General features: G+C 45.2%; 1 protein-coding gene across 5 annotated transcripts in view; it reads right to left on the bottom strand.

Annotated features, from left to right (window-relative positions):
• Positions 1-9,435, bottom strand: part of nid2a (nidogen 2a (osteonidogen)) — a 34,255-nt gene extending 24,820 nt beyond the window's left edge. For all 5 annotated transcript variants that reach the window (XM_069712732.1, XM_069712731.1, XM_069712735.1 and 2 more), the window contains exons 1-5: positions 9,167-9,435; positions 7,851-8,036; positions 7,543-7,656; positions 727-828; positions 454-593 (exon numbers count right to left, since the gene is read on the bottom strand). In XM_069712732.1, coding sequence (XP_069568833.1) covers positions 454-593; positions 727-828; positions 7,543-7,656; positions 7,851-8,036; positions 9,167-9,376 — 752 coding nt within the window. In that variant the 5' untranslated portion in view covers positions 9,377-9,435. The remainder of the gene's footprint in view (positions 1-453; positions 594-726; positions 829-7,542; positions 7,657-7,850; positions 8,037-9,166) is intronic.
• Between the last annotated feature and the right edge of the window lie 4,070 nt (positions 9,436-13,505).

Below are 13,505 nucleotides of genomic sequence, written 5' to 3'. Positions count from 1 at the left end.
TGCGCTCTATGCTGCCATGTGGCCAAAATTGCATACGCAAAGCGCCCTCGGGAAGGAATATTGGCGGCCATTGGCTTGAAGACAGCTGTGACCCTGTGTTAGCGTAGTGTAATTTTTTTGAAATTTTATTTAGAACAATATAGAGTCAATATCTATCAATTTAAAAAAAAGAAAAAAGGCCCGACTATCATCCGACTCGTTAGCTGACACCTGTGGCTTTGTAACGCCAGCTCCCTCCTACGGCTGAATTTAAATTGTTTTTCATAATTGTTTAGAGTTAAATTTAACTTTCAAAAACTTTTGACTTACACAACCACAGTCCCCCCCCCCCCCCTCCATATATGTGTTGCTGGCCGCTAACTGCACAAAGGTAACTGAGGTTAATTTCACCGCCGTCCACCCGCGTTGGTTGCGAGACGGCTCGCGACTCAGCGTTTGAGTTTTTGTCCTTACTGGTAGAGGTTTTTAACGCTCTGTTCGTCGCCGGTGACGCTGTAGAAAGGTCCGTCCGTCCGGGAGAAGATCAAATACGTGATTTCTCCTCTGCTGAAGCCAACTCTGGCGGGAAGCTCTATCTCAACGTTGTACGACTCCTAGGAGGACAAAAAAAAAAAAGGACACGAATATGAAGCCGCTGTCTTAAAACCAATTACGAGTGTCTACGACTGCTGCGGTATAATTTTTTTTTTTTTTTAAAAACAACAACAAATAAAAACACACGTTTACCTTCGGCCGCGTCCCGAAGAAGTTGAGGCCACGTTCAGGGTAGAGGAAGATGGCGTAGGAGTCCGTCTCATCGTAGCCAATCACAGCCTGGAACGTGTTCACCTGCAGAGACGGAAGACGGACGCAGCTTGAACATGGGCGCAAAATCTAGTAATAGTAGTGGGAGACAAAAATGTCTGGCCTTGTTATTGGGAAGAATACGGGGCTCAGTGTTGGAGCTTTGAACCCCGACCCCTCCACTGATGGACAACAAAGAAATAGAGCTTAAAAAAAGAAGTGACAAATAACGTAAAATTACAAAGAACAGGCACTTTTTTTTTCTGTGACTTTTCTGAAGTCCAATTCACACCAGAAACATTTCTCTGTCGCTCTTTCGCCTCCTGATGTAAAAAAAACAAAACGAAACAAGGGCATCTTCTTGGTATCAAAAATCAGCGTCTGACGCTAATTTTTCTCACGACTGCCGGCGTCAGGAGGAGTGAGGTCATCGCCAAAAGCCCCGCTCGGCTCGGCCGCCCTCAAATTATTCCAACACTCACTCCCCATGTTTAAACTTCACACCTCTCCTCACACCTCCCCCCCCCCCCCCCCCCTTCTGTGTCTCCTCCTCTTCCTCTCTGGTCTCTCGCTCCGCTTTGGGTTTCATGTTTAGACTTCGCACCCCTCCCCTCCCCCTCCTCCTCCTCCATCCCCTCCTCTTCCTCCTCCTCTTCACGACCATTCTCTCTCTCTCAAACCCCCCGGCCCAGATGTTGATCTCCACAGCTGTCTTCCTGTGTGTCTCACCATCTTTTCACAATGATGTTACAGCATGCAAAACCAGACGTGGTTACAAGGCGAGCCACGGGGTGCACGCACACACACACACACACACACACACACACAGATGTCCCTCCACCGATATTCATCTCGCGTGAATGTATGTGTGTATGTCTGTACGTGTGTGTTCCCTAATTGTTTACATCAACATCTTTAAGCTATCTTTGTTGTTTGTGGGCGGGGAGGACTCGGTCGCCTCCAGGCTCGTTGTAATTAGTGAGGAGGGGGACTTGTGTGGAGTTTTTTTTTTTTTTTTTTTTTTCCCCCCTCCTTTTTCTTTCCCGTCTTCAGGGAAGCTGCGAGAAGACATGTGCCTTTTTTTCTTTGTCCTAACACCCCCTGCTAAATATCTGTACTTTTCTCTCCTTCTTCCTGGGAGGAGGAGGAGGAGGAGGAGGAGATAGGGAGATGAAAGGATGTGTGTGTGTGTGTGTGTGGGTGGGTGGGGGTGTGTGTGTGTGTGTGTGTGTGTGTGTGGGGGGGGGGTTGTCAGAGCCGGGAGAGAGAGAGAGAGGTCATCGGTCTGGTTTAGACCTACGGCAGAACTACGGTGAGACAGGAGAAGACAAGATTGTGTCCAAAGCTTCCATTAAAGTCTTTAATTTTCTGTCTCCCACCGAAGTGTCTTTGCATTGATCGGCACGAAGTTGAATACGGACGTTGAAGGTTTAACGCTGCTGACTCGGCGTGCCTCATTCACCATCGTGAGCTTGCCGGGATGCTGGGATGGATCGCCGTGAAGTTTGGAGCGCACGTTTCATGATTTGTGACCGAGTACCTGCAGAACTCAACAGTGCGCCGATTGTTAAAAGAATATACTTGGTGAGATTTAGACACGGCAGAGTCCCGCTCCACCGCGTGCGATCATGAAATTTCAGTTGGCCATTAATGTCATACAAATATTGTGACTTAATTGCGTCTATCTGTTCAATTGATGCCACTATTATAAGCCTAGTCGCAATGTAATGATACACATCACGAAGCAGAAGAGCCGTTTACTGGCTGTAATGTTTCGCTTCGGTGCTAAAGTCCACGGTGATTATGTGAATAGATGCTCATAGAAATGTGGTTGGTGGAATACTTGACTTTTAAAAAAAAAAAAAACACACTATAATGTGTTAATTAGTGCGCTGAGTCGGCAGATTTTAATAACGCTCCCTTCCCGGTTCGAGCTTTCTATTTATCACACGGTCAGCAGAGTGTGGTATCGATCCTCTCGGCTAACTCTCCGCTTTTCAACAAATGAAGCGTACTTCATTAAAAGCCCTCCCGTGCTCCCTCCTCCTCCTCCTCCTCCTCCTCCTCCTCCTCTTCCTCCCTCCTCCATCTGTGTGGTCATTTGTGTGTGCGTGTGTAAAGTAGTCCTGGTGTTCTTCAGACTCACAGCTGGAAGACAACAAATTGCAGCCGACACACATCAAAGACTTTCAGACAGTGCAGCTCAGTATGGGTGTGTGTGTGTGTGTGTGTGTGTGTGTGTGTGTGTGTGTGTGTGTGTGTGTGTGTGTGTGTGTGTGTGTGTGTGTGTGTGTGTGTGCCACTCAGCCTCCCAACAGGCATTCTCTCACACCTTTTTTTTTTTTTTTTTTTTTTTTGTCCTCCTCACGCTGACCAGACACACAGCCGCAGACGTTAATTGTCTCTGGGACCGGCAAATGTTTGTTCTCAGGCTCATAGTGGTGGTTTTAAGGTTTCTGGGGGGGAACGTCGGGCGTCTGCTGCCCAGCGAGGGGGTCCCAGGGTCTGGAAATACCAAGCAGCTCAAAGCAAAGTACTTGGAGGTTCGTTTAGATAAAACGCCTGCTCGTGTGGGGATTTGTTGGATTGGATACGTCAGATAAATAAAACAGATTTGTTGTTGCATTTTTTTTTTGGGGGGGGGGGGGGCCCATTTGTAATTTACCATAACTTACCATTGGTTGCACACGTTGTTGTTTCGCTTTCTTTTCAAAAGTCTCGGGTTTTAAAGGGTTGAAAACGGCAGAGTGGACGTGACGCGTAAACCAACGAAGCCAACGTCTCCTGGTTTTTTTTTTTTTCTTCGCTTTCTTTTGGGCAAACACAGATTAAAGTGGCGCTGATCTGCTCATGTAACTCTCACTAATACAGCAGATACACACGTAGTAGTATTTATGTACTTGTGTATTAATAGCCTTGTTTACTCTCTCGCTGTAGTTTAGTCTACTTCGCTTCACATAATCTAAGCAGAAGAGGGTTTAGTCGACCTTCCGTGACTCAACACGCTGTCACCGATCTTCTGAGTCGTGTTTCAGCCATCCAGAGCTTGAACACCCCCTCGCCCCCCCCCCACCCCATTCTGCTCTGGAACGTCCCGCGAAAAACGAGGCGGGGATGAATATTGTACTCCGCTCGGTTGCTTTTCAGCAGCTGCAAACGAGGCAGAGCGAGACAGACGGCAGCTGCAGTCCAGTTGCCAGCCTCACCAGAGCGCTGCGAACGGAACTGCCTGCAGCGTGGGAACTGGCACACGCACACGCACACGCACACGCACACGCACTGCAGCCCAGGGTTGTGGCCGGCAGCACTCAGTCAGAATTACACTGTCATATGAAAACCCTTACTCCTTACTTGTTTTTTTTTTGTTGTTTTTTTTTTTTTAACTCCAGCCGGACTCCGAAGGATCTCTTGCTCTTCGAAAGCGGGAGGAAATTGTACAACTTCAGGGCTTGTGAAAGCTTTTTTGATGGAGTCCGGAGCACGCGGTGGGTAAAACCGTAGATCCGGAAAAAGGTTTGCGAACATGAGCATCTTTCCCACAACTGCAAACCAGAAGGCTCGTGACTGTACTTGTAATTAGTAAAGCTGTCCGGATCCCCTCCGAGACCCCCTTTTTTTTTTTTTTTTTTGGAGTCATTTTTATTGGAAATCACAGAGCCAGAAGAAGCCCGTTTGTTTCCTTTTTTTTTTTTTTTTTTTGTCCACTAATAAACAGAATCTGTCCCGTGGCATGTGGACAGAATAACATGTTATGAAAGCTGAAGTTCAGTCAGTCGGCTTTGAACTGGGATGGACATATTTCACAGCGAGGGGGCCCCAGAAACAACAAATAACATGAATGGTAACAACATTTCCTATTGTGCTACAGAAAGAAGAAAGATGGACAACACTTTCCTTCTTTTTTTTTTTCTTTGAAGGGAGTGTGAGGGGAGAATACTACAAAAGGTTGACTATGTCCACATTCGGAGGCCAGATCCACCTCAGATATCCCCTGAAACAGTAACTCTCTCAGGAGGAACGACAAGGAATATTTACGTTGTCATTTTCTACCAATTACTTCCAAATCTCGCCTATTTAGAGCCCCCATGTTGGTACTAATCCAACTCTCTATGAGGAGAATTCAGTCTTGAATCGGAGCCATAAAGTAAGTCATAGCAAAACCTACAGTCTCTACAGTTTTCTTCTATCACGCTTTCCTATAGTTTTCGTCGGGCGGGGTTCTTGGAAATTGGCCAATCAGAAGAGAGTGGGCTTTTAAGGAGGTGGGGCTTAAAGAGACAGGCTTGTTTCAGACAGAGGATGAACTGTGGGGGCGGGGGGGGGCTGCATAAAGGGTCCGTATGAGATAAATAAAGATCATTTTTCACTGCGAGTCGGGCAAATGTACCGGATGGATGAATGAAGTTTTAGTGTTAAGGACGCTTCTAGAAATGGCAGATAAACAGCATCCACCAACAGGTGTCCTCATGTGAAGCAGTAAAGCCTCGAAAAGGACTGTGGTCATTAACGAACTGAGCGACAACAGCGCGCGCGTGTGTGTTTCAAGCGAGGTAATTGCTTTCCAATTACGTTAATAGCATCTTTCAGACTAATTTCATAGAAAATAAACTCCGCTTGTCCGGAATGTGAACCTCCGCTCCTGTTTTCCTGTTATTTCTTCCCCTTTTTTTTTTTTTTTTCCTCGTCTCCACATCCCCCGAACGCCATCCTAATACACATCCCGACAAACATACACACCTCAGGTTAATCGGATCACACACACACACACACACACACACACATACCGCTCTACCCCCCCACCCTTTCCTCCCCACAGCACCCCACCCAGCACCTCTGGCTAATCACTTCAAAGGAAGATGCTATCAGACCCAACCGAGGCAAAATCCCAGCCGGGACCCCGGAGCGGTTTACACAACAACGCAAGTCACCTCTTCACACAATGAGACCCATTTTGAGCGTTAAGTTAAGAGGTGGACACCGACGAGATCCGGCTCTGAAGCTCAGAGAAGACGCACTTAGGTATTCAGACGTTGTCGCAGAAGGCTTAATGCTGCAGAGCCTGTTTTCACGTTGAGCTTTTGATCAATCAGGAAGAAAGAAATTAAAAGAAACCAGACTGAGAGAGTAAAGACAAACACAGATGAGAGGGAGGGACACACACACACACACACACAGAGAGAAAGATCCCCTGGGGATTTTCTTTTCTCCGATCTACCACTCCCTTTATCCCTCCATCATCCAACCCACATGCTGCGAACCAGGAACAACAAAGCCCTGTTTGTTTGATCGATAAGTTCAGGTTTACCTTGGAGTCTCTCCCAAAGTCGGACTTAAACAAATCCTCCTCCTCCCAGAAAGAGACAAGTCTCTTCCACAGGTCTGTAATTTATGAATTAGCTCCTGGGAAAGTATTAATGATGATAATAACTATAAAGAACACCATTTAAAGGGGCATTCCACCAATTTTAGTTCCACCGCTTTGACATGAGGCGTACTGCTAAACCTGATAAAACGGCTGTATTTTTTTCCCCCCGGTTTTCCCGAGGGCCTTTTTAAAGTTAAAAAAAAAAAACATAACCCTGTGATGTCATCGGGGATATGTCACTTTTGCCTACTCGGCTTCACACTTCAAATTTTAAGCGGAAACCCTATGAAAATGTCCACTTTGGAAGACATTTAAAAAGGCAGGAAAGCGTCTAACGCGAGACACTGTTGAGTTGCATTGTGGGAAATTTGAAGCTTTGATATCTGCAATTCTGTTTGAAATCTGTCTCTCGTGAGTCCCACGCTGGTTACTCCACAATAAATTGGTGGAGTGACCCTTTAATTACCTAACCAAAGTTTTTTGGGCATATTTACTTGCATTAAAATAGAGTTTAACTTTAAAAAAAACAAAAAAAAAAACTTCTTTCCCCTATAATTACAGCTAAATTAACACACTTTAATTCATGGGAAATGAGGGAAAGGAGATTGGGTTGATTTTTTTTTTCCTCTGTGACAGGAAAGAGACAGGTGCACAAAAAAACCAACAGGAAGTTAGTTTGTCCTGCTGTTAGCACCGTTTATCGACAGAGGAACAGTTGGAGCTGCAGCCGTGTCGGACAAACACCTCATTGAAGCAGCTCTGCAACTTTAAAACCACTCGGAAATCGTAGAAAAAAACAAAACAAAACAAAACATGTCCAGAGCTCGACTGAGAACTCTCGTGTTTTTGGTATCAAAGTAATCCGGTGATTATTGTTGTCTGTACATTCGTGCAGACAGGAAATGCTAATTCTTTTAGCGGTACACAAACTGAGAGAGCCCGGGCTTTAGATTGTAGCCCAGAGCTAACTGACTAACAGACTCATGACAGCGTTGTACTTCCTGTTTACGTCCACTAAAAGTCGTATAGCACGAAGGCAAAGAGCAACACCGGGAGAATGACCACACGGACATGAAGGGGAGTAGCGGTCAGGACATGTTTGTGTGTGTGTGTGTGTGTGTGTGTGTGTGTGTGTGTGTGTGTGTGTGTGTGTGTGTGTGTGAGAACTGGAGGAGGGGATAACGAGCACAGCAGGGCGTGGGGGCCACTTTGATGACCCTTAAAGATGACCTCCGACCCTTTCAAAAGGTTAAGAGGCAGATTAGGAGGGGAAGGGGGATTACAAGCGATGCCGCAGCCTCCAGGAATTTTTTTTTGGGGGGGGGATTGCGTGTCTTCACGAGGACCGAAACGCACACCGGCGAGGGAGATGTGGGCCCGAAACGGCGACTCACCTTGTTGGACGGCCCGGTTCGACTTTGTTCCTCGTACGCCGCGACGTCCTCCCACGTTGCCACGACAGCGTGCGTGGGTGTGAAGTCTGAATCCGGGAACCCCCGACGAACTTCCTGGATGAGCAGATGAGTGAACGAATGAGGGAGGGGAAGAAGGAGAAACAAACAGAGGGAAGGGAGGCAATGGACCGAACTAAAGGATGAAGGCCTGAAAAAAGGGGGAGAACCCAAACAGTTCATGAGGTGTTCCCTCATAAAAATCAAAGTGCGTATGAGTCTGTAATCACAGCAGGGGACCCGTTACACACCTGGCCCACTCTGTTGAGCACGCCGGGCGTGTCGGTCACCCGGTAATAAATCTGTCCTCGCCCTCCGCTGGTGTCGATGTCGGCCAGGAACGGGGCCACCGCGGGGAAGTCCGTCGGGAAGCCGTCGTCCACGTACTGCTTCTCCATCGGCAGGTCCTGGGCCGATACGATCCCGTTGGTGGCCACCTGGAGCGGGAGGCAGAGTGGGGAGAGGGGGAGGGGTGGGGGCTTTGGGGTGAATACCTGGAGCTCCGTCAGGAACCTCCTAATGAACCACTGGAACCGCGTAATGAACCCTCCTAAACCACAGGGACCCTCCTCAGCCGGATCCCTGACGGAGCTTCAGGAACATTCAAACCACACGTAGCAGCTTTTATCTGCATTTTAAAAAGATGGAATCAGCGGAGGAAGGTAACTGAGCACATTTACTCAAGTAACCCATCCACTTAATTGAATATTAATATTTGTGTTACTTCAAGGTAGCTCCAGCTGATGCATTAGTAGTAACAATAATGATGTCACATAATCTAATACGACACTGACTGATACTTTAACTACACTTTTCTGATGCTACGTTTCCTTAATTAAGGTTTGTTTAAGGTGTGTTTACATTGTTGTGTTACTACTTTTACTTCTTTCACCTTTGACCCTGACAGTTAAATCGGGTTTGCGCGCTAAAAGTTTTATTAGTGATGATCAAGTCACAGTTGTGGGGTTGTTTACCACAGTGTGGAAAGTATTACTGCCACAAGTGAACATGATGCATTCAGAAAATGAAAGTAATCATCACGCAGAACGGCCCGTTGGAGACTTGTATATATTATTAGATTATAAATATGGATGTATTTTACCAGCAACATTTTTACTCTTTTACTTCAGTAGATATTAAATAAAGGACTTTTACTTATCATGGAATATATTGGAGAGTGCTAGTTATTTTATGTTGTAAATAATCCGAAAAACCTCAACAAAAGTGTTCCTTTTGACATCTGCTGTGCCTGAAAAACGAATCTGTCTGTAACTGTTTATATTCACGCATACAGGAGATATTTAGATTAGAGTAGGTGGAGCGGCAGTCTGTTGAAATCTTGTGCAAACATAACGGGAATAATTTGTGGTCCCTTCACTGAACTGAGCAAAAGAAAACAGATGATAATGAACCGGCTGCCCTCTCTTGTCAGAGCCCTGATCTCCCCCCCCCATTCAAACCCCAGCTGCAGCTCTCACCTGTGGAATATAAACTGTGGAGAAGTCTTAAATAAAATAGAGCAGCGATTGGTAATTATGAGCACGCAGAAGAAGAGTGATGTACTCACATATAGCTGGGAGAAGAGAGAGTCGTAGAAGTAGAGGGGTCTGGGCAGGGACAGCACTCTGGACGTTTCATCGTCGCCCTCTGCCAAAATTAAATCTCCACTTAGAGTGCCATAAGGAAACATTGCATTCCTCTGGATGGCGGTCACCACGGACACGCCGCAGCAGCTCCAGCACAGCAGACACGCCGCCAGCATCGCCCCTCTCTCCATGGTACAGAGCCGGCCGCCGATCTGCGCTTTACGAGAGCGGAGCTGAGGAAGCGGAGAGGTAGAGCTGGACCCGGAGACGGGAGCAGAAAGAAGGAGAGCTCACTCCTCCTCTCCGCGGAGCCCCGGGAGCGGAGGGGAGGGGTGGGAAGGGAAGGAGGAGCCCGGGCCCGCTCTGATTGGCCGGCGGCGCTGTGAGTGACGGCCGGCCCGGTGCTCGAGGTACACATCTGGCTCGTATTAAGAGAAAAGACAAATAGAGCATTTTTAATCCGGATGTAACTGTATCTGTTTCACAACGCGGAAAAAGTCTTTTTTTTTTTTACACACACACACACACACACACACGCAAAAACGCTTTAAATCCAGACACTGTTTGAATAAAAAATATTTATAAAGATAGAAGAAAGTGGACTGTTTTACACACTATATTATAATAATTTCCACGGGGTCCAGATTTAAATTGACATCTGCAGTAAACTGTCTGAACTCAAAACTAAACACGTTTTCTTTGTAATTAATACTGCTATTTTTTTTTTTTTACCATCTTTTATTTAGAAAACACGTCATCAATCACTACTTATACAATTTTTTTTAAATTTTCTTTTATTGTTGTTTGAAGTAATTCATCCACGCATTGAAAACTATGAATGAAGCCTGAACACACTTACCCTCGGGCGCCGCCTGGTGGCCGTAACAGCATACTGCAAAAGCATGTGCAGCGGAGATTTCTCCAGCTGTAAATGAGTAGTCAATCAATTGATTCCTTAGGAAAAACGGTGAGAGCATTTTTATTCAGAGTACATGTCAAGATCTAAAGTGCCTCATGCAGCGCAGCAAATTAAAACAGAAAAATCGAATTTAATTAGATTTTAAAAGATAATTCAGGAAATACATCGGGGAAGGTGATCCAATAAAAGTATGTTTTAGGAATTAAAAGATTTAAAAAGTCAATTTAGATCTTTTTTTTTTCTTTTAATCTGTTGTCATTTAAAAATAAATAAATAAATAAATTTAAAAAAAATCCTCTGATGTCATTATTTGCTCCTTTTCTCCATTTTTTTTATTTTTATTTATTTATTTTTTTATTATTATTATTTTTTTTTTACCATTATGCATTGAATATCTTTCTGTGTTTGGATGTTAAGTCAGACAAAATCGTATGTTTTATACACCAAAGTAAAGTCGTTTTATTTATATGGACCATAAGAGCTAATCATTAAGATCTTAAGAGTGTGTGGAGCCGGTGCCAGGAACAGGAAGGAGGAAGTACTTGAGCAACGCGACCTCCTGAAGACCTGGAAAGAAGACAAACCACTCAAACTGTCAACACAAGAGGCACGACATTATTCACACAGAGGGGAGGGGGGATGAGAGAGGTGAGGATGAAGATCCAGATGCAAGACATCTGGAGTGAGGCAGTGAGAGCAACAGAGAGGGCGAGCTCCCAGCACGGAGAAAACACGGAGGTTATTAAATCAGATGATGAGAAAATAATTAGAATTACAACTTATCAGACGGTTACAGCAAAGCGGAGAAAGACTCTGATCCTGAACTCACTCAGCGGTCCGTTCATGACCTCAGTCCAGCTGAGCAGGTGTTTCATCTGCTGAAGACCAGACTGAGGGCAAAGAGCCCACGTGGCCTCAGTGCAGGTTTGGCAGAGCTGTAAATCAAATCACCTTGAAATCCGACAATGGGATGAAGACAATGTGCAAAAAAAACAATACAACCTGATATGAACGATCTCTCATCTCTTGGATGACACCGCCATCTTCTGGTCTCTCTACAGATGGTTTTAATCGAGTTGCAGACAGCGTTAAAGAATAATTAAATCAACCCGGATGCAGCTGAGCTCAACTTTTGTCACAGCAAAGCAAAAATGTTTTCACTTAATTGCTATTCTAGGTTACTATGTGCAGAATTAACAGCCAATGCAAGTCATTTTAAATTAAATTGAACAAAGTAAAGATTGTGCAAAGAGCATAAAAGTCTATATAGGCTCATTATTATTTACCACAGACAGTGTCAGCGGCTGTAAAATAGAAAGTGGAGCCCGAAATAGCACCAGAGTTGATGCTTGTACTTGCATGGAGGAACCTACAGGCGGAGGCAAAGGCCAGGGCTGAGATTATGGACCACACAGAGCAGAACAATAATGGAGATTTTCTTCTATTTGATGCCTGAAAACAGTCATTTACATTTTGCTTTGCATGTGTGCAAAGATATTTGCAAACCTGCTGTCTCATGAAACATGAAAACACCTGATCACATGATCACAGTCGGACGTGTGTGTTGGCACAGTAGGGATTTTTCATGGCTTCTAACGGCTCCCGACAGAAATTGAGAAAAAAAACAAAAAACACGTCCTGGAGAACAACCTCATATACAACAGAAATACGATCTAGATGTAAATACACAACAAACTTTTGTTGTCACCTCCATCTAATCTGCTGACAGGGCCTTCAGCTGTGACATCCCACACCCACCATAATCAATGAAGTCATCAATAATTCAGACGGGGACCATTAGGAGGCTGCATCTCACGCACACACACATCCAGTCCCACAACTGTCAACAGAACACTGTGTGTGTGTGTGTGTGTGAAAGGGAGAGAGACTAACAATACATACAGCACACGTTAGCAGTTCAACTCATTCCAAACAACCCTGGACAAAGGCAGTTTACCAGCACAGCAGAACCACTGAACTGAGGTATGGACCAGGAGGCTTTTAATAAACCCGCTGGGCAAACTGCACCTGCAAAGAAGGCCAGAAGGTTGCGGTCGTTAGCGACCTCTAGTGGCCGCAGCAATTGTGACAGGAGCAAAGGAGGAAGTCAGGTCACCAGAGTCTAAGGAGTGGCAAAACCTGACTGCACCACAGGCCTGTCAATCAAACAGACCCGCCCCGGTCCCCCACACACACCCAAATTGCAGCTTTTAAAATCGTATTTTCTAATTAACGACAGATTATTTTCAGATGGAACGCCAGAAAACTAACAAGAAGGAACGACTTTAGCAAACGACACAGAAATAACTGGTGGAAAAAATGTATTGGCCTGGAATTTCCTGAGACCAGTTGAGTGGGAGTCTATGGAGGCTTTTTGAACCTCTAGTGGCCCTCGGTGGTACTGCAGCTTAAGGCGCTTCCCCGTCGGCCTCATTTTCTACGACCACTTTCATATACGGTCTACGGTCCCAACATTAGTTCATTATTGTTACCATGACAACGAAGGGTAACTACAGCTGGTACTGTCCCACAATGCCGTCGATAAAAACCTCCTTAAACTACCTGCGTTTATTACGATAACCGTCCATTCGACAGTCTGATAAAAGTCAAACAGAATTAAGACCATCGAGGCAATCGATCAATAAAACTGCTTCTAAATAAAGGGCACAGACGGACGGTGAGGATCTCCCCGCTCTGTCCATCACCTGGCTCGCTATCAGCTCCAGAGGGGATCAGTAATCTCAAAATCGATACCGGGCTCTCAGGCTTTTGTGTTTGATAAAAGTGAAACTCGAGAGACCGACCTCCCAAAAGAACAGACGGAGAGAGGGAGAGGAGGAAATACAAAGTTAGAAACAGGTAGAGGCACGAAGGCGTGATTCCTGCGAGTGCTGTCGACACAATAAATAACGCTCAGAGGTCAGAGAATGGAAACTGATGCCGTATACTTGATTGAGCTGGAGATATTTATGCAACATTAAAGTGTCTTAAACAGAAGTGAAGAGGCTCTAAAGGAGAGGGCGGACGAAGCGATACCATAATGGCAATATGTCACGATTAAGGAGTCGTTAATAGGCCTGAATAAAAGCACCAAAGTGCTCTCGTCATTTCAAGGCTTTCAGCACACATCACGGGCCTATTTTAGGATCATTATTGGTATTCTAGTCTTAAAAAGGGTGAAAAGGCGTCATTGGAATAACATTTGAATGCATTATGGAGCTTTTAAATCAATTTAGCTAAATATAGACTGATGACTTCATCTCAGATGAAGAAAGAAGTAAAAACCAAACTAATTTTTGAATCACTTATTAGTGGCCATAGTGGCGCCGCTGATTCACCCCGATGGGAAATCACAGCCTCAACCTTCATGAGCTTGTGGCCGGAAACCCAACAACAACAAC

Source organism: Brachyistius frenatus, unplaced genomic scaffold (genome assembly GCF_029030835.1).
Source record: "Brachyistius frenatus isolate BFR_SWC_R1_liver_20210118 unplaced genomic scaffold, ASM2903083v1 Contig_112, whole genome shotgun sequence".
Lineage (NCBI taxonomy): Eukaryota > Metazoa > Chordata > Actinopteri > Embiotocidae > Brachyistius > Brachyistius frenatus.
Note: the sequence above shows the minus strand (reverse complement) of the source record. Positions and strands in the feature narration are given on the sequence as shown.